Raw genomic sequence first — 20,354 nt, forward strand, 5'->3', positions numbered from 1 at the left:
TTGACTGTTCTAAATATGCAAATACTTCAACATTTTAAATGAGAGTAATCCCAGGTTACCCAAGTTAAACAAATTATTGGAGTTGATAAGGTTTTGCAAGATTTAAATAAACGTAAATGCTTAGTCACATTTCTCATTGTTGATACCTTGGCTGCCTTATAAATAACTATGTCAACTCGATGCATTTAGGAATATTTTACTTCAGTTATTTATACTGCAACCTGGAAAATCATCTTTCTTTGGGGAAGTAAAAGATTACAGTTACGACGCATATAACAAAAAATTTCACCAAACACTTAATGACTCAGCTCTCAAGTATTCCTAAAACAAAAACAAATTTGACCTCCAGCTTTCTTAGATTCATTAATTAATTATGGGTACATACTTTTCTAATGCATCAGCATTTTTTATCACTGTTAAACTCATTATGCTGTCCCAGAAGGAGATTTCCCATTAAGATTTATTTTAATCTCATCTCCTTTTTGTCGTCAAACTCATCCATTATATCTGTAAATGCTCTGCATTCTCCAATGTGTTGCAATCTGGGCCACCTTCCATTTCATCTTTGCTTGTACAGTGTCTGTACAGGTAATAAGTAGAGACAGATTAATATCTGATCTGATTGCAGCTATATGCAATAGCTACTCATTTCTCTGCCACTATTCTGCCAGCACACATACATACAAATCAATTTTTAATCTTTAAAGTGCATCAATTTTAACTTTCTTTTTAATTTGCTCCATCCACTACCTACTTCCTGAAGACTCTCGAAATATTCTTTAAAATAAATGGAACAAATACGTTTTGAAAAAGTGCTCTATTCAAAGGGGTGGGCCTGAAAACTCATGTGCAATATTCAATGGCATTCAAATGTTGCACATCTCTCTCATGCCACACAGGTTGTTCCCAGTTACTCCAGAATGTTATTTATTTGCATGGTCCCAGGTTTATTGCTTTGAAATCTCCAAAAAGTGTATGATGTTTGGTAGCACCAGTTAAGAAGCAGATTCCAGAACTGGAAAGCATGGACAATTTTTTGAAGTTGCCAAATCTTAGCTACACAGCTCAGAACATCTCACCCAGCTCCAACCAACACATGCACACACCACCGTGTTTCCAGTTACTGCAGAGAGTCATTTACTTGCATGCTCCCAAGTTTATTGAGAGGCTAGTGGATCACATCACCTGCAGGAAGGGTGTCCTCTATTAAAGGGGGAGGGGGGGCATTGAGAATTCTCATGTGCACAGCAAAGTACTATTGAAGTTACTGGAGAGGAGATGAGTACAGTCCCTGAATGCTTGCCCTTTTGGGAAGGCTTTTATGGCAGCAAATGGCCACACTCAGTTTGCTTGCTCCTATAGGCTGAATGGGGGAGTAGGTAGCAAAATTGGTTTCCCTAATGCAGCGGTGAACCACAAACTACATTATGAGACATGTATCAGCTGTAACAGGCTGGGAAGAAGCTGAGGTTTGGGAGAGCAGTGCAGGCATGTGTGTGAATTCACACCTGATGCTTTATGAGAGCTGTGAATAAGGACTACCTTGTGGAAGCAAAGCCTTGGACAATGTTTGACTGAGAGAATTAGCTAGGAGGGTGACCCTGTGAAGCCTGGATGGGTAGGGTGCTGGGAGTCAAGTTCTTGTCTGCCTCCTGCACTATATTCTCTGTGGGTGTTGGGAGATGTTGTTTGTACAGCCAGGTCATCCATGAAGAGGACCATCTGGACCAGACAAATGGGCAGCTATGGATGCAGCAAAATGTTTGAAAATACAAGAGAGACTGAGTGTTCAATGTGAGCTGTATGTAGAGTAAGTGCAGTTCTCTAACCATTGGCGCAAGTTCATTGTGAAGGCCCTGAAAACAATATTCTGAGCCTTCAACTTTAGTAACAAGCTGCTGCTTTTGTGATAGAATGGCAGCTCTGGTGTTTCAGACCACTTGAAATCAAAGCAGAAATGCTGGAAACACTTAGCAGGTCAGGCAGCATGTGTGAAAGAGAAATAGTCTATATTTCAGATCCAGTAAAAGGTAGAAAATATTGCACTATTGTTGACATCATTTGGGCAACTCGTCATTAGGGAAACAATATTTTCAGATATAAAAATCTTGCTGAAAAAGAAACACACATTGGTACCAAGACACCCAGAAGTTGTGCACCAAACTGATTTGCTCTGTGTTAAAGTTATTTCCAGCCTTATAATAATCCGTTAATACAACACAAACAAATTTCTTGGCCATGATTGATATTTTGATCCTACCATCATTTCATGTTTATTCCACTTAATCACATTTGAATGTTGAAGTGTTAATGCTGATATATGTTCTATTCGAAGAGGCATTTAAATCCAGAGGAAGTATATTATTTTAAATAAAATACAATGAAAGATCAGAGGGGGGAAATGAATTTGACTTCATCTCAATATTTATTATTCTTCCAGTCATATTTTTGTTTCTCATCTGAACTCATGAACGAACATCCTTATTTGCAGATTGCTAACAACAGATTTTTTTTATTTGGTTCTGCTTGGTGTTAATAAGTGTGTCTCTCTGCATGCCATTTCTAATCTGTTTACACTGTGTTACCAACTATGTGCAGTTTGAGATCCAACAAGTTATTTTATAATGCTAACTCAGAGAGGAAATGGTAAGTGACAAGTGGTAAGTTGGAGTAACTTGCTTCTCCAAAAATCAGCAAATTTGTGACCATCCCCTTTCTCAACAATCACATGGGTTGTGCCATTTCTGAGCACAGGGACCTGCTGCTGCAGCAACTCTATTTAAAGTGAGCTTCCTGAAGCAGCTCACAGTGCAGTGCTGAGAACTTGACTCAGGTAAGGCTGCTTTAATTATACTGCCCACCCACGCTCCCAACCCCAACCTTGATCCAGCTTTGACCCTCAGCTCATAACTTTTATCCTTGCCAAACTCTCACCAGATTTTGCCATTCATTGCACTTTTAACATTGCAATTTCTGTGCCTGTAAATCAATCAGTCTTCACTTGGAACTGGTATCTCTGAGAATAATTCATTGCTAAATGAAAAATTAGTGTTTATAGAGGTGTGATTATTAGGGAAGATGTTGAGGTGATTTTGAAATAATTGTGGTGTTGATTAAAGACCTGGTAAATGGGCGATATTAAACAGCTGTAATTACATTTCCATTGCACAGTTACAAATTAAGTTGCACATCTTATTAAAATCATTAATAAAAATAGAATTGCTGAAAGAATATATTGTTACATATCTGTTTACAACTTCTAGATCACAATATAGTAAGAGGTTGCTGGGTGACAGGAAAGTGTACAATACACCATAGAGCCCATCTCTTTATCACTTGCCAAGTGATCACAAGAGCTATTTATGACTTCTGGTGTTCTGTTTTTGGTGGCTGTTTGAGACACCATTCCCAGAAATAAAACGATGGACCACGTGTGAACAGAATTTAGCAAGGCATCAACCTTTACAAATCCAGCAATGAAAATGGATTTTTCCAAGTAATGCGAACCAAAGCCGACAGCTATAATTAAAATCTATCCATACAGAAACTCATCTGCAAGAGTGAATCATTTGTGTACATGGCTTCATAGAATATTGAAACAATTCCAGAGCTTTTTCCTTTGAAGAAAGTGCTTGGGTGTTGTTCCACAGAGGCCATGTCTTGTCACGATCGCATTCCATTGCCCCTCCCCACCCTCTCTGTGGAACTTGATGCTTTAACCTCCTGTCCCTTCATCAGCAGAAACCTATATGAGGTTTATTCTTAACTATGCACTCGACTTTGAATTTAGATATGGAAACTCCCAGAAAGATTGAAGCAGCAGGAGTTTTACTGTGCTCAGAAATGGCAACTACTTTTCTTTATTCTGAAACTGAATTTTTTCCAGAACTAATATGTCAACTCCTAAGCATTTATTGGAAATCCTTCATGGCGTGGTAACATTTTAATGTTATTTAATCTAAATATGGGTATTTCTTGTGACCAAGCAGCAATTACCTGTTCCAAGGAATGGGTGAGAAATTTTGAGCCTGTAATTAATTTAAATACATTTTATTCTGAATAGTTCAAGAATCTCATAGGACCATCTCTGAAATGGGCCGAACGGCATTAAAAGATCGCAAGGGACAGATGCCGGAACCCCGTAAGAAAACAGAAGAAAAAGAGGTAACTGAAGAGAGGGATCACCGTACTACAATTAATGTTGAGGCATATAGAATGTTTTGGAACATTATTTCTTTTTAAGTTCACATCAACGTCTTTTAAAATTTAATAGCGCAATTGGGTAAAGTGTATTTAAACCTGAGCCAGCATCTCTCTTGCAATTTCAGCATGACTCACCCTCTTCACATTGTATTTGATTATCTTTACAGCAGTTATATTCTTTGGACTTCAAAAAGACCTGAATACATCGCACTTTCAATCTCATACAACTTTACAGATGGATCGAGGGAGAGAAGAAATTAGTTTTTCTCTGTTTAAAAAAAGTAGTGCGAAAGAAATCATTTCACCCATCTTGTGTGCTCTGCCCATTCCAGTCCGTTCTTGTTCATGCTCTGTTGCTTTCATCACTCTTCCTTGTGCTTTCTTGCTCACCTTGTTGCTTTTTCTCTGCCACCGTTTCACTGTCACTCTCTCTGCCTTCTCTTGTCCTTTTCCATTATCTCTCACTTTTGCTCTCTTCATATATTCTTGCTCGCATTCTTTTTCACACTGTTTCTCACACGTGCTCTCACACACATTCAACGCTTCTTGCCATTGTATGCTTCAGTTTTCTGTTTGTCAAAGTTATAATTATTAGGAGAAAGGTTAAGTGGATGATGTAATATATACTTATTGAACATTTTTCTTATGAGTTTTCCAAAGGGAACATCAATTGGTCTCTGTGTAATCTCCAACCTTTTTGATTTGATCTGGTAATGAAACATGGATTTTAGCAACAATGCTCTTTTGTTGCTGTCAGAGGGTGCCAGGACAGCCCCACTGCTGTGGAGTTAGCTGGTGTGGCAAGAGGGTGACTGATAGAGAACAAAACATCAAACTGCGAATGGTTAACGTAGCGGTTAGCACAATACTGTTACAGCGCCAGCAACCCAGGTTCAAATCCCGCACCGTCTGTAAGGAGTTTGCACATTCTCCTCATGTCTGGCTGGGCTTCCTCCAGTTCTCCAGTTTCCTCCCACCATTCAAAATATATGGGGTTTGTAGATTAATTGGGTGTATTTGAGCATCACAGGCTTGTGGGCCAGAAGGGTCTATAACATTTCAGTTAGTCTAATTTTTTTTAAAATGAATACACAAGGGAGAGTTTTGAGTTGTTATTATGTAGGTTTTAAATTATATCTTGTTGTGGAATGATTGCATTTGGAATAGGGTGGATTTGGAATAGTAATGTAGTGTGATGCCTCAAAGGTGGAATAAAGTATCTGAAAATCAATAATTTATACCTTGAAGTGAGTATTATCCTTTATAGTTTATGTTACCTACTTCCCGCCAACTAGTTAATTATAGTGACGTTTTTGTACAGTATATCAAGATCTTTCATAATCTTGAAAACTTTTATTGAGCCCCCAAATCTTTTTTTTAATACCAATATTCTGAACTCTTTGAATACTTTGAATATCTGGGGCTGGTTATAAGATATTTTATGCATTGTGTTTCATTTGTGTCTCTATAGAATTTACTTGAAAATAAAATCAACACAAGCTAACAATCTAATAAAAGTTTAAACACTCTCTACCATTTATTTTTAATACCAAATATGTAATAAAAAGCACACAAGGTCACTTTTCTAATTGAATTCCTGTAAAGTAGGGAAATTACGTGAAACAGATCAATACTTGGTGCGAGTTCTGATCACAGTGATATTAAAATGATATGGAGGCATTGAGAAAGATGCAAAAATTACTTGCCTGAACAGAGGGTTTGTATTTAATCAGAAAGCAGTGATTAGACTGGGGCTTTTCTTGATACAAACCGAAAATGAGGGATGACCTGATAAAAGTCTTCAAGATCATACAGTATTTTCAATTTCAGAGTGAGACGAGAAGAATTAGATTCCAAGAATTTAAGTTCGTCATAGCTACAAGTCCAACAGGGAATGGTTGTTTTCTGGCAAGGATATGCTCAGTAAGTGGAAAGGCTTCAAAGGGGAAATTTGAGATTACAGAGTTTACTTGTTCCTGTAAGAATTAAAGGCATTAGGAACTTTGATTTTCAAGGGATATTGGGGATTTGATTAAGAAAAAGAGAGAGGTGTGGAGTAGATATAGGCAACAAGGAGCAAATCAGGTTCTTGAGGAGCATAAAAATTGCAGGAAAAAAAACTTGAACGGTAAATCAGGAAGGCTAAAAGAAGACATGAGGTTGCTTTGGCAAAAAAAAGTGAGGAAAAGTCCTAAGGACTTCTACAGGTATATTAAGTGAAAAAGGACAGCAAGGGACAAAACTGGTCCTCCTGAAGATCAGTTAGTCTAATTTTTTTTAAAATGAATACACAAGGGAGAGTTTTGAGTTGTTATTATGTAGGTTTTAAATTATATCTTGTTATGGAACCGGAAGAGATGGGGGAGATCTTAAATGGGTTTTTTTCTTCTGTAGTTATTAAGAGAACTGCCATAGAATCTAGGGAAGTGAGGCAAACAAGCAGTAAGGTCTAGGATCCTATACAGATTAATGAGGAGGAAGTGCTTGATTCTTAAAGTGAATAAAGATTGATAAATTCCCAGGGCTTGACAGAAATTGCAGAGGCCCTGGCAGATATATTTAAAATGTCCTTAGCCACAGGAGAGATGCTAGAGGACTGGAAGATAGCTAATTTTGTTCTGTTGTTGAAAAAAGGTTCCAAAAATAATAGGCCAGTGAGCCTGACGTCACTAATAGTTAAGATATTGGAAGGTGTTCTAAGAGATCGGATATACAAGTATTAGGGGTAGTCAACATGGCTTTATGTGTCATAGATAATGTTTAACAACCCTTTTCGAGGAGGTTACCAGGAAAGTTGATGAAGGAAAGGATGTAGATATTGTCTACATGGACTTTAGTGGGGCCTTTTTAAAGTCTCACATGGGAGGTTAGTCAGGGAGGTTCAGTTGTTCAGTATTCATGGTGAGGTAATGAACTGCATTCAACATTGGCCTTATGGGAGAAGTCAGACAATAGTAATGGACGATTGTCTAACTGGAGACCTGTGACTAGTGGTGTGCTTCAAGGATCGGTGCTGGGCCCATTGTTTTTGCCATGAAGATCAACATGGTAAATTGGATCAATGACTTTGCAGATGACACAAAGATTGCAGAGCTTGCAGAGGGATCTGGATCAGCTGGAAAAATGGGCTGAAAAATGCCAGATGGAATTTAAAGCATAAAGTGTGAGAAGTTTCATTTTTGGAAGGACAAGCCAAGGTAGGACATACACAGTAAACAGTAGGGCTCTGAGGAATGTGGTAGAAGAAACAGATCTAGGAAAACAGATAATATAATTCCCTGAAAGTGGCAACACAAGTAGATAGGGTTGTAAAGAGAGCTTTTGGCATATTTGCCTTCATAAATCAAAGTATTGAGTATAGTAGTTGGAATGTTATGGTAAAGTTGTATAAGACATTGGTGAGGCCAAATTTGGAAATATTGTGTGCAGTTTTGGTCACCTTACTAGAGGAAAAATATCAATAAAATTGAAAAGTGCAGAGAAGCACTTTTTCCACCATGCTAACTGATCACCAGCTTCAGGGGAGGTGGTGTTTGCGTCATCATCAATTAATTGTGGTGCACAAACATGACGGTTATGTTCCAGTCCTGCTCCCCCATCCTGGAACATCTGGCAATCAAGTACCGCCCATTCTACCTGCCAAGAGAGTTCACCACCATTATCCCGGGGACAGTCCACATTCCGTCCTAGGCTAACATCACACTGGCTCTGGAGGTACTGAGCACTGTGATTAACACCCATGAAATAGCACATCCTAATGCCTTCCCAATCATTCAATCTGACCAACCTGAAGAAATCTCTAACAAACTACCACCAACATGTCATACACGAGACCAGAGGAGCCAACACAAATGACCACTGCTATACCAGCATGAAGAACACCTACCAAACCATATCACGAATGCACTTCAGCAGTTCTGATCACCTGGCTGTACTTCTACTTCCGGCAAACAACCAGAGACTGAGGACCACAGCACCAGTAGTGAAGACGACGAAATTATGGTGGAGGAAGGAGGAGAAGCATCTGCAGGACTGCTTTGAATCAGTGGGCTGAACTATATTCAAGACCTCATCCTTAGACTTGAATTAATATGCAACATGTGTCACCGACTTCAAAACCTGAATGGATGAGTTTGTGCCTACACGCACATACCAGGTGTTCCCCAACCAGAAGCCTTGGATGTATCAGAAGATTTGCAACCAGCTGAGGGCAAAATAAAGGATGTTTAAGGCCGGGGATCCAGCAAGAAGTCATAACATAACATATATATAACATAACAATTACAGCACGGAAACAGGCCATTAGGCCCTTCTAGTCCGCACCGAACCAAACACTCTTCTCTAGTCCCACCTACCTGCACAATGACCATAACCCTCCACCTTCTTCTCATCCATATACCTGTCCAGCTTTTTCTTAAATAATAAAATTGACTCTGCCGCCACTATTTCTCCCAGAAGCTCGTTCCACACCGCTACCACTCTCTGAGTAAAAAAGTTCCCCCTCATGTTACCTCTAAACCTCTGCCCCTTAACTCTTAACTTATGTCCTCTTGTTTTAATCTCTCCTACTGTCTATCCACTCTGTCTATCCCTTTCATAATCTTAAATACCTCAATCAAATCCCCTCTCAACCTTCTACGCTCCAAAGAATAAAGACCTAATCTGCCCAATCTCTCCCTGTACTCTAGATGCTTAAACCCAGGTAACATTCTGGTAAATCTTCTCTGCACTCTCTCCACTCTGTTTATATCCTTCCTATAATTAGGCGACCAGAACTGCACACAGAACTCTAAATTAGGCCGCACCAACGCCTTATACAATCTCAACATCACTTCCCAACTCCTATATTCCATGGAATGATTGATAAAGGCCAGCATACTAAAAGCCTTCTTCACCACCCTATTCACATGAGTTTCTACCTTCAGGGAACGATGTACCGTTACTCCTAAATCCTTCTGCTCTTCTGTATTCATCAATGCTCTCCCATTTACTACGTATGTCCTGTTCTGATTCTTCTTAATAAAATCAAGCACCTCACACTTATCAGCATTAAATTCCATCTGCCAATTTTCAGCCCACTTTTCTAAGCAGCCCAAATCCCTCTGCAATCTTTGAAAACCTTCTTCATTATCCACTATTCCGCCTATCTTAGTATCGTCTGCATATTTACTAATCCAATTCACCACCCCATCATCTAGATCATTAATGTATATAATGAACAACAATGGGCCCAATACAGATCCCTGAGGCACACCACTGGTCACCGGCCTCCAACCTGACAGACAATTTTCCACTACCACTCTCTGGCCTCTCCCTTTCAGCCAATGTTCAATCCATTTGACTATCTCAAAATTTATACCTAAAGACTGCACCTTCCTAACTAACCTTCCATGTGGTACCTTATCGAAGGCTTTACTGAAGTCCATATAGACAACATCCACTGCGCTACCCTCATCCACATTCCTAGTCACCTCTTCAAAAAATTCAATCAGATTGGTCAAACAGGACCTTCTGCCCACAAATCCGTGTTGAATGCTCCTGATCAGACCCTGTCTATCCAGATATTTATAAGTACTATCTCTAAGAACTTTCTCCATTAATTTACCTACCACAGACGTCAAACTTACAGGCCGATAATTGCCAGGCTTCCTCCTTGAACCCTTTTTAAATAACGGAACCACATGCGCAATACGCCAATCCTCCGGCACTATCCCCATCTCTAATGACATTTGGAAAATTACCATCAGAGCCTCTGCTATTTCCTCCTTTACTTCTCTCAATGTCCTGGGGAAAATCCCATCTGGTCCCGGAGACTTATCCACCTTTATATTCCTCAAAAGCCCTAACTCTACATCTTTTGTAATCACTATATTCTCCATATTTACCCAATTTGCTTTTTTTTTATCTCACATATCCCAATATCCTTTTCCTTGGTGAATACCGAAGAAAAGAAACTGTTCAATATCTCCCCCATTTCTCTAGGGGGAGGAATGTTGAGGGTGAACAGCCAGCACCCTAACCCTAATGTGCTATCTCTGAAGCACAGTGGGAATTCCAGAGGAAGCTAGAGACAGAGACAAATACATGCCAGCTAGGGCAGGGCAGCTAGTTGCAGGCCATTACTGCCTACAAAGCAAAAGCAAACATCATATATGGCAGCGATGCTTCATTACCCGATGAACTGAACTCTTTCTATGCCTGCTTTGAGGAGAACCCAACAGTGCCTATTAAAATCTCTGAAAATGCTGAGGACCCTGAGATATCTGTCTCTGAGGATGATGTTAGAATGTCATTAAAGAGGGTGAACCCTCGCAAGACGTCAGACCCTGATGGTGTACCTGGCAGGGTACTGAAAATCTGTGCCAACCAACTAGCTGGAGTGTTCACGGACATTTTCAACCTCTCATTGCTGCAGTCAGAGGTTCCCACCTGCTTCAAAAGGGCAAAAATCATCTCGGTGCCCAAGAAGAGTAGTGTGATCTCCCTCAACAACTACCGCCCAGAAGCACTAACATCTACTGTAATGAAATGCTTTGAGAGACTGGTCATGGCCAGAATTAGCAAAGATCTGGACCCACTGCAATTTTCATATTATCACAATTGCTCTACAGCAAACACCATATCACTGGCTTTCCACTCAGCTCTGGATCACCTTGAAAACATCGACTACAGCTCAGTCTTGAATACCATTATTCCCTCAGTGCTGGCCAAGAAACTCCGAACCTTGGGGTTCTGCACTCCCTCCCCCCTCCGCAACTGGATCCTCGACTTACTCACTGGAAGAAACAGTCACTGCGAACTGGTAAAAATGTCTCCTCCTTATTGACTATTAACACAGGTGCACCTAAAGGATGCGTGCTTAACCCACTGCTCTACTCACTATGCACCCATGACTTTATAGCCAGGCACAATTCCAAAGCTATCTACAAATTTGCTAATGACACCTCAGATGATGGTGGACTTTAGGAGAATGTGATCCAGTCCTCATCGAGTAATGGAGAGAATCAAGAACTTCAAATTCCTGGGGGTCAACATCTCCGAGGATCTGTCCTGGAGCCTCCATTTCAATGTAATCACAAAGAAGGCTCTTCAATGGGTATACTTTGTGAGGTGTTTAAGGAGATTCGGTATGTCACAGAGACTCTTGAAAACTTCTACAGGTGTACCGCGTTAATGTCTGCTATGGAAGTGCCAACGGTCAGGACAAGAAAAAAACTCCAGAGAGTTGTTAACTTGGCCTGTAACATCATAGGCATCAGACTTCACTCCATCGAAGACACCTACAAGAGGCAGTGTCTCAAGAAGGCAGCCTTTATCCTCAAGGAACCCCTACCACCCAGGTTATGCCCTCTTCACTCTGCTACTATCAGGAAAAAGGTACAGGGGCCTAAAGACGAGCACGCAGTGGCACAAGCACAGTTTCTTCCCCATTGCCATCAGATTCCTGAATGATCAATGAACCAAAGACACTGCCTTACTTTGCACTATTTTTATTTACTGTTGTAAGGCGGTTTAAATAAATGTAAAACAACAAATTCCATGACTTGTTCATGACAATAAGTTCTGATTCTAAAGATTTACTAGGTTATTGTGGGACTTGAAGAACTGAGCTACATGGAAAGGTTAAACAGATTCGGACTTTATTCCCTAGAGCGTCGAAGAATGAGAGGAGACTTGATAGAGGAATACAAGATTATGTGGGTACAGATAGAGTAAATGCATGCACTCTTTTTCCATTGAGGTTACCTGAGATATATATCAGAGGAAATGGGTTAAGGGTAAAAGGGGAGAACTTTAGGGGAGAACATTAGGGGCAATTTCTTCACACAGAGACTGATGGGAGTATGGTACAAGCTGTCAGCTGAAGTGGTGATTGCAGGCTCAATTTTAACATTTAAGTAAAATTTAGACAGATACAAGAATGAGGGGGGGGTGTATTGAGGGATTTGAAATGAGTGCAGGTCAATGGCACTGGGCAGAATAATAGTTTGGCACAGACTAGAAGGGCTGAGGGCCTGCTTTCTGTGCTGTAATATTCTATGGTTCGATGGTTCTTGTGTCTGCAGAATAACAGGAATTATGTGGTGATCCACTGACACATTCTGGCTTAGAACATAGAACACTGCAGCACTGTACAGGCTGCATCAGCCATGATGTTGTTCTGATCTTAATAAACCAGTTTAACAAGGTAAACCTTCCCTACCTCACATACATAATCTCCCATTTTTCCAGTGTTTTAAATATCCTTATTATGCCAGCCTCTGCCACCATGCTTGGCAATGTATTCCAGGCACCCATTACTTTCTGTGTAAAAAAAAAACGTACCCCTGACGTCTCTCTAAATATTCATCCCCTCACCTTGTGCATATGTCTCTGGTGTTTGCCAGTTTCACCCCAGAAAAAGGTGCTGGCTGTCCACCCTCAAGTAATCATGAACCTATTAAGTCACCTCTCATCTTCCTTTGCTCCAAAGAAAAATGCCCCAGCCCTGTTAACCTTGCCTCATTCTCCAATCCAGGCAACATCCTGGTAAATCTCCACTGTGCCTTCTCCATAGCTTCCACTTTCTTGATATAAAAAAGGGAACCAGAATTGAACACAGTATTCTCAGTGTAGTCTAACCTGAGTTTTATAGAGCTAAAATATTACCTCATGACTCTTGAACTCAATCCCCTGTCCAATGAAAGCCCAGCATAGTATAAGCCTTCTACCGGCAACCTTAAGATCTATGAACTTGGACTTTGTTCTTTCTCATTTTTAAGAATCCTGCCATTAACCAAGCACTCTGCCTTCAAGTTTGACCCTCTAAAATGCATTACTTCACACTTATCCGGATTGAACTCCATCTGCCACTTTTCCGCCCTTCTCTGCATCCTGTCTATATCTTATGCTAACCTTCTAACTTTCTATACTATCCACAACTCCTCCACTATTCGTATCATCTGATGGATTGAAAATATTTAATACAGAGACAATAATTACTTTTAAAAGTGTTCATTGGTTCAATTTTTTAAAAATTTGAAATACCAGAATGTGAGAGATTTACACTTAACCTTGAGATTAGAATGAATTAGTTCTAAAAATTTCAATTTGTGTTTGCAGACAAATATTTGAATGTAACAGTGCAGTAGCATGAGTTCATCTTGTCATTCCTTAAGCTCAACAGATACCACAATATTTGGAAAAACAAGAAAGTAATGCGACCCATCTGCATAAAACCAGTACTTTAGTTTTGTGTTGGACTTCTGATTGTATTCCTCAAATCCTTTATGTATTTTCAAATCTTCCAGTATGACCACATTTAATGAAATAGATCTTACACGTGGCCTATTTCCCCAGTATCTTTGCACTGAAACTTATTTTCTCTTTTCAGCGACAGCCTGCTAAAGCAATTTATGATTTTAAGGCTCAAACGGCAAAGTAAGTGTTGTCAATGTTTTTGCCACTACTGTTTATTTTTTTCTGTAAAGCTGAGCCTTGCAAATTTTGGGTCCATCGTGCTGAGGTTTGTGAGAAGATCCCTTAAATGTCCCAGAGCTGCAGAATCTTCAGTGTCATGGGAAAACTGCATTCCATATTTGGATCTGTCTGTTGACCTGCAACCATTTCTATTGCTGCACAGTAATAACTGTCAATAGCAATGATGGCATTGGTTTACCTTACACAATTGGCATGTTTTTTTTAGAGTTTAGAGAGTAAATCCTTTGTCATATGTCAATGCAGTGATTTCCAAGAATCTGTCCAAGGAAGAATTTTGAGTTGTTACGCATTGACTTTTCATGCACAAGAACTGGAAACCACTGCCCTAAATACCAATGATTGAAAAATATAAAAATACCTCGCGACATATAATGATTAGTAATAAACAGGCCCAAGTCCCTCATGGAAATTATCAATATGCAAATTTTGTAGCTTGACTTGTTTCTGTACTGAAAACTGACACTGGGTGTTCATCTGGGCTCTGTATCAGAAGATGGTTGGCTCACATTAGTTCACCCTTTCTGACAGTCATTCAACCAAGGATGGATGTAAAGAATCCAAAGGCCCATGTTACTACTTTACAAACTAGTATAACTAATAAACACTGAACACGAGTTGAGGGGAATATTATTTATTTATTTAGGGGGCAATGGGCCATGCTGTTATAATCTGATTTGTGATCTGAATGGTATAATTAAAACATATTTCCCTGCAGGGAATTGCCATTCAAGAAAGGGAGCATTGTCTACATAATTAGACAAATAGATCAAAATTGGTTTGAAGGTGAACAGCATGGAACAGTTGGCATATTTCCCATTTCATATGTTGAGGTCAGTAACTTTACTACTTATTGCTGCACAAGTTTGGTTTTGTCCAATATCATAAACTGTTCACATTGTCCTGCGTGTAACCCTACCATTGATTGGTGATGACTTTATCTCTTGCAGAAGCTGCCTCTGACAGAAAAGGCACAGCCAGTAAGACCACCACCACCGGCAGAGGCCAGGGAGTTTGGAGAAGCGATTGCAAAGTACAATTTCAATGCAGATACTAATGTCGAACTGTCACTAAAAAAGGTAATTTTGTAATTTGAGTTCTTGATGAATTCTCTTTTGGCTCCTTGAAGTGTTCCTTTGTTCCTTTAAGAACCAGTATGTACCCCTTCAATCTGTACAGTCTGTGTCTCCTTGAGTTCTCAACTCCTGGCATTTATCAGATTGTAGTGACTACTTTGGTAGAGCTACTAAATCAACATACATACACCGGGTTAGTCAACAAAAAAACCGTTTATTTGAGTTTTACAAGCTCCATGGGACGGGGTGGTGATGTTACTATGTGCTCGCCGCCGATCTGCGGAGCTTGCAGGTTTAAATTAAACACAGTGGGGGCCCTGCACCCTCTAGAAGGAGGCACAGCAAACCAATGTGCCACATTTATGCAGTCCATTAACCAGGTGAGTACCTAGCAGTCTAGCTTGCGGCTCCACGCATTTGCTGAAGTGCCGTGCCGGCAACAGTTCATGATTCTGCGCTGTGCGCCCACTCGGCCCTCTACACAGCTGCTACAAGATGCATATTTGGGGCCAAGAACAGATGTTTTGTTACTGTTGCCAAAATAAATGTGTTCAGTACACTATCAAAGATCCCGGTTAATTCAGAGTAAAAAGTACTTTTTTATTGTCCCTGGCCTTTTTTTTTGTACTTTGGAAAAGACCGTAAATGGTTATATGGTTATATTCTCCATGAAATTAACAGAAATTAACATTTTCACGAAGAAGAATTTTTTGTGTCAAATGTGGGAGCCCTGAAGGAAGAGGTTACAATTCTTGTGTGAATGACTAAATATGATCTCTTGCCTTTTTGATCAATTATTTTTGTTAACTTTGCACAACTACAGATCACACCATGCACATAAAGCTTCCAAAATGCCCATTGATATTTTCTGGGATACGTTGCTTATAGTCCATCTTAACAAAATATCCACTGGATACAAGATATATCCTGAAGATTATAAAGATAAAACCCACCAGTGAACATCTTCATTATGAAAAGAACTAATGTTGGCATCCTCAATTTTCCTTCCTCTATGAACCTGCACCAACCGACCATATACATTGAGTGTTGTGCCACAATCCTCATTGAAGCCACCTCCATGATGTTCATCCGCCTGTAGAGGGCATAGACAGCTCAAGCAGGATCACAGCACCTTCAAGGTCTGGTCGAGTGCAATTTAAAGGGAACCTGCTTGAAACACATGAGAGGCGGCATATGCTGGAATGTGGAGCAAAAAACAATCTGCTGGAGGAATTCATGCTCATTACTCATGCTGAGTTTCCTCAGCAGGTAGATTTTTGACTAGGCTTTAGTGGCAAGATTGTTGTTGGAAGCTGAATGGAAGCATGGTTTGTGTGGTGGTTCGAGCAATGCTATTACAGCACCAGTGATCCAGATTCGAATCCGGCCCTGTCTGTAATGAATTTGTATGTTCTCGCTGTGTCTGCATGGGTTTCCTCCAGAGCTGCAGTTTCCTCCCACCCTTCAAAAATGTATGGGCGGTTGTAGATTAATTGGAGAATTTGGATGGCATGGGCTTGTGGGATGAAAGGGCCTGTTAACATGTTGTATGTTCACATTTTAAAAAATAATTAAAGATGCATCCCATTTATTTTTCCCCAGGTCTTCTCACCCACAAGTCCTCACCTTATGAATCCAACCATTGCCCATCCGGATAAAGCCCAATCTATCCAGTATCCCAGGCGAACCCTCAAGGCAACTCACCCAGCTCAAAATGATACTGTTATTTTTTAACCCTTTTTTTTGTCATCGCTAGACTACTCCCATAATTGCATAATCAAGAAATGTCAAACATTGAGCCTTATATCTTATAGAATTTTGCAAGAACGGATCAGGTCGCCTAAAAATATTAGCAAAAACAGAATATATTGGAAAATACTCATCAGGTCAGGCAGCATTAGAGCAAAGTGAAACACTCATCCACCTGAAATATTAACTCTGTTTCTCGTTCCATGGATGTTACCTGACCTGCTCAGTATTTTTGGGTTTATTATAGATTTGCAATTTTCAATCTCCAAACACTTGTTGGTCTTCCCTGCATTGTTGATGTTATCCATATCTCCATCCAGCAAAATGCTTAACTTTGCAGTAGAACAACATACACAGCTGAACTATCTGTTTTCTCAGGGTGAAAGAGTCATCCTTGTCAGACGGGTAGATCAGAACTGGTATGAAGGAAAGATTCCTGGAACAAATCGACAAGGTATCTTCCCAATTACTTACGTGGATGTACTCAAAAAAGTCCCAGCTAAGAATACTGCAGAATACCCCAGCCATTCCCTGCCTCTGAGTTTTCCCAGTGACAAGACCCACTGCTTGGGATCTGCAAAGGTAAACACCACTTTTTGTGATTGACCATTTTATATTACTATCTGTAAACAATGATAATGTTAAAAAAGAGTAGTTTGTGTTTATTTTAACTGACTTAATAAACAAATATAAGAAAGAAGCCTGGATCCAGGGATAATAGAATGGAAAAAATCCTGAATCTTTCATCCAATTTTCTTACTTTAATAATTGATATTTATAAATGAAGCCTTGCATAAATACATCACACCTATTTTTCTACAGTGGTATTCAACCTTTTTCTTTCCACTCACATACCACCTTAAGTATTCCCTATGCCATAGCTGTTCTGTAATTAGTAAGGGATTGCTTAAGGTGGTATGTGGGTGAAAAGAAAAAGTTTGAAAACCAGTGTATGTAATGGTAATTTTTCATAGTGCTCTGACAATGTTTCAGCATTCTGTCCTCTAGCCTCTCCCCTTATCCAAGACTTGTTTTATAGTTCCTCAGTAAATTTTACAACTTTTAAGGAAAGATCCATTGGCACGTTCATTAAATCCTGTCAGGGTTGCTCCCACTGACATGAACAAACGTGGAGAGAATCTTCAGTAGGGGTCTACTTTAAGACTGTCTTGGATTTGCACAACATGGCATCAAGCCAAATAATCTGTACCAACTATTAAACACCAATTGGACACTAATCCAACTTTATTCTCCCTGAATCCTTATTCGCAGTTTCCCCCCTCTCCACTCCAACATGCCAATTTTATCACCTACTTACATACAAGGGACAATTTTCAATGGTCAATTAACCTACCTACACATTTGGGAAAGTGAGAGCAAGCACATAGTCACAGGGCAAATGTGTAAATTCCACCCATACAGCATGGAAGGTAGTAATTGAACCCAAGTTGCTGAAGCTCTGAGCCCCATAAACAATGCCATTGTGTTGATCTTTTTCAGAAAAGAGATTTGCTGGTTGGCCTCTGTGTCTCACTGCACTCTTGATATTTGGGACGGTGCCTGAGGGGTGGTCTTGAAGCAAAACCAGTCATTATCCACAAGGGTGAAGCATTTCCATTCTCCTTCTCCTAAAAGTGGAGAAGAAAAGCCTCCTCCAGCCCTGTGAGGGAGACCTAAACAGCATTCAGTAGCCTTGACTTCCTTATACACCATACTGGCAAGATCATTGCCTCCTCACCACCCACCCTCCTTGCTCACAAATATAAATGCACATGTGCTTAGCTCAGCAGAAAAATCATGATGACTTCATTTCCAATTGCACAAAATTCAGGATTCGTTTATTGTCATGTAATAAAACAGGAGTAATATTACACAAAATTGATTTTAGTCTGCCGTAAGTCAGATGAAGATTTCCCATCAGCAGAAATTTCCCAGCACCCCTTACAGACAGAGAAAAAAAAGCAAAAGAGAGTCCCCCCCAGAGTCGCTTAGTGTCCATGGATTCACCTCCAGCGCTTCCACACCCTCTGCAGTCACACAGCTAATACCAAACCATCAGTAACCCAAGCTTCAGATCAAGAAGCCTTCAGCATCACCGACCGGCACCCTTTTGCCCACTGCTGGAGAGTGACTGAAGGGGCACCAGGTTCTGATACCTGGTGCCCCTTCAGTCACTCTCCAGCAGTGGGCAACCCAGGGTGAGTCCTTTGACCGCAGTCGGCAACAGCCTGCAGACCGGGTGGGTTCCTTGCCTCTCAGTCACCAACAGCCCTCCGCAGAGACCCAGTGCATTTAAGCTTTATAACTGTCCAGAAGCAAGTTCATTAGGAGACTTAGAATGCTGGCAGGCTTCCATGTATAACAATAATTGCCTTCATATAAATACCATTTAGACAGTGAAGCTTCACAAGGTTGATTATCGAACAGAATTTGATACACTTATAGTGTAGTCGTCTCACAGCTCAAACAACCCTGGTTCATTTCTGACTTCTGTACTATCTGTGCGAAGTTTGCTCATTCTCCCTGAGAAGGCATGGATTTTATTCTAATGTTCTGAAAGAGATGAGTTAGTAATTAGTTTAGTTGTCTGCTGTAAATTATCCCTAGAGTATGTGTGTGGAAGGAAAATAAAGCAGATGTTAATAACATCAATAAGATGTTACAGGGAAATAAGTGGGGTTAGGATTTATGGGAATGCTCTGAGAGCTCCCATAGACTTGACGGACCGAATTGCATCGTTCTGTGCCGACAAGAAACATGATAATCATGAGCATGTAAAGTATTAGCCCAGTTCAAATGAGTGGTTCAAGGAACATTCTGAGGAAGAAACAAGAGGAGAGAGCCCAAAAAGATAAGGATTAGAGTTTCTGTCTGGATAATTGAACCCACTGTCAGTGGTGGATTGAAAAGTATGTTAAGAAGCCAGAATTGGATAAGTGCAGAAATAATAGAGGATGGAGGAGCCCACAGTGATTGGGAGGGATGAATTCTTAAAATTCATTCTCAATGAATAGTTCAAAATCCTCTGTACAGCAGCATTAATGCATTGCTTTGTACCTCCAAATTTCAGTCCATTAACTTAATTTTAACGTTGGAAGAAGGTAAGTAAAATCCAGCAGAACAAATCAAATGGAGGCATCCTGCTAAATGCATTACTAATTAATAGGAATTAAGATAAGCAAATCTCCAAAGAGTGCCATTCTCCATTTGAGGGTAATAAATGAAATAATAAGTAATGAATGTTAGAATGAAGTACAACTTCAATTGATATATTGGAATTTTAAACAAGAATATCCAATTGCATTCAAACTCCCAACATAACTCCATGTTCCCTGCTTAAAAACAATGGGATGATGTTTGATTCAGGATCAGTGTGCATCAATCACAGGAAATGTGAGTTGTAATAATTTCTGTACTTGTAGCTTTAGAGACTTCAAAAGATTTCTAGTTAAAAAATCTTTGGAAAGATAGAAATACGAGTAGAAATAAAACCGAGCATATTAAGGAATTGAAAAATAATTTTAATATTTGTCGCTTTCAAATGTGATCTTGTATGTAACATTGTTTTTACCAAGTCTCAAGTCTGTCTTTTCTGTAACAAATTCCAATTCAAGTCAAATGCAAATTTCCAATTTTTGACACTGTGCTTATCATGTTAATAAAAATGCTTGTGATGTTACAGTGGATACGCTTGCAACATAGCATGGACAACATAGATTTTTTTGGGGGTGAGATGTTTACTTACAGGAATTGAAGCTTTCTTCATTCAAACATGCCTGCAGGCAATTGTCGTTTCTGATTCATGAATCTGATCACACCTTAATATTGTTGCAGTTGAGATAGAAATGT

General features: G+C 39.8%; 1 protein-coding gene across 30 annotated transcripts in view; it reads left to right on the plus strand.

Annotated features, from left to right (window-relative positions):
- LOC138764018 (sorbin and SH3 domain-containing protein 2-like) overlaps window positions 1–20,354 on the plus strand; it is a 555,886-nt gene that overhangs the window by 502,361 nt on the left and 33,171 nt on the right. For all 30 annotated transcript variants that reach the window (XM_069939294.1, XM_069939455.1, XM_069939471.1 and 27 more), the window contains 5 exons: window positions 4,064–4,164; window positions 13,577–13,623; window positions 14,399–14,513; window positions 14,631–14,759; window positions 16,884–17,087. In XM_069939294.1, the coding sequence (XP_069795395.1) occupies window positions 4,064–4,164; window positions 13,577–13,623; window positions 14,399–14,513; window positions 14,631–14,759; window positions 16,884–17,087 (596 nt within the window). The remainder of the gene's footprint in view (window positions 1–4,063; window positions 4,165–13,576; window positions 13,624–14,398; window positions 14,514–14,630; window positions 14,760–16,883; window positions 17,088–20,354) is intronic.

This window comes from Narcine bancroftii, chromosome 1, assembly GCF_036971445.1.
Source record: "Narcine bancroftii isolate sNarBan1 chromosome 1, sNarBan1.hap1, whole genome shotgun sequence".
Classification (NCBI taxonomy): Eukaryota; Metazoa; Chordata; class Chondrichthyes; order Torpediniformes; family Narcinidae; genus Narcine; species Narcine bancroftii.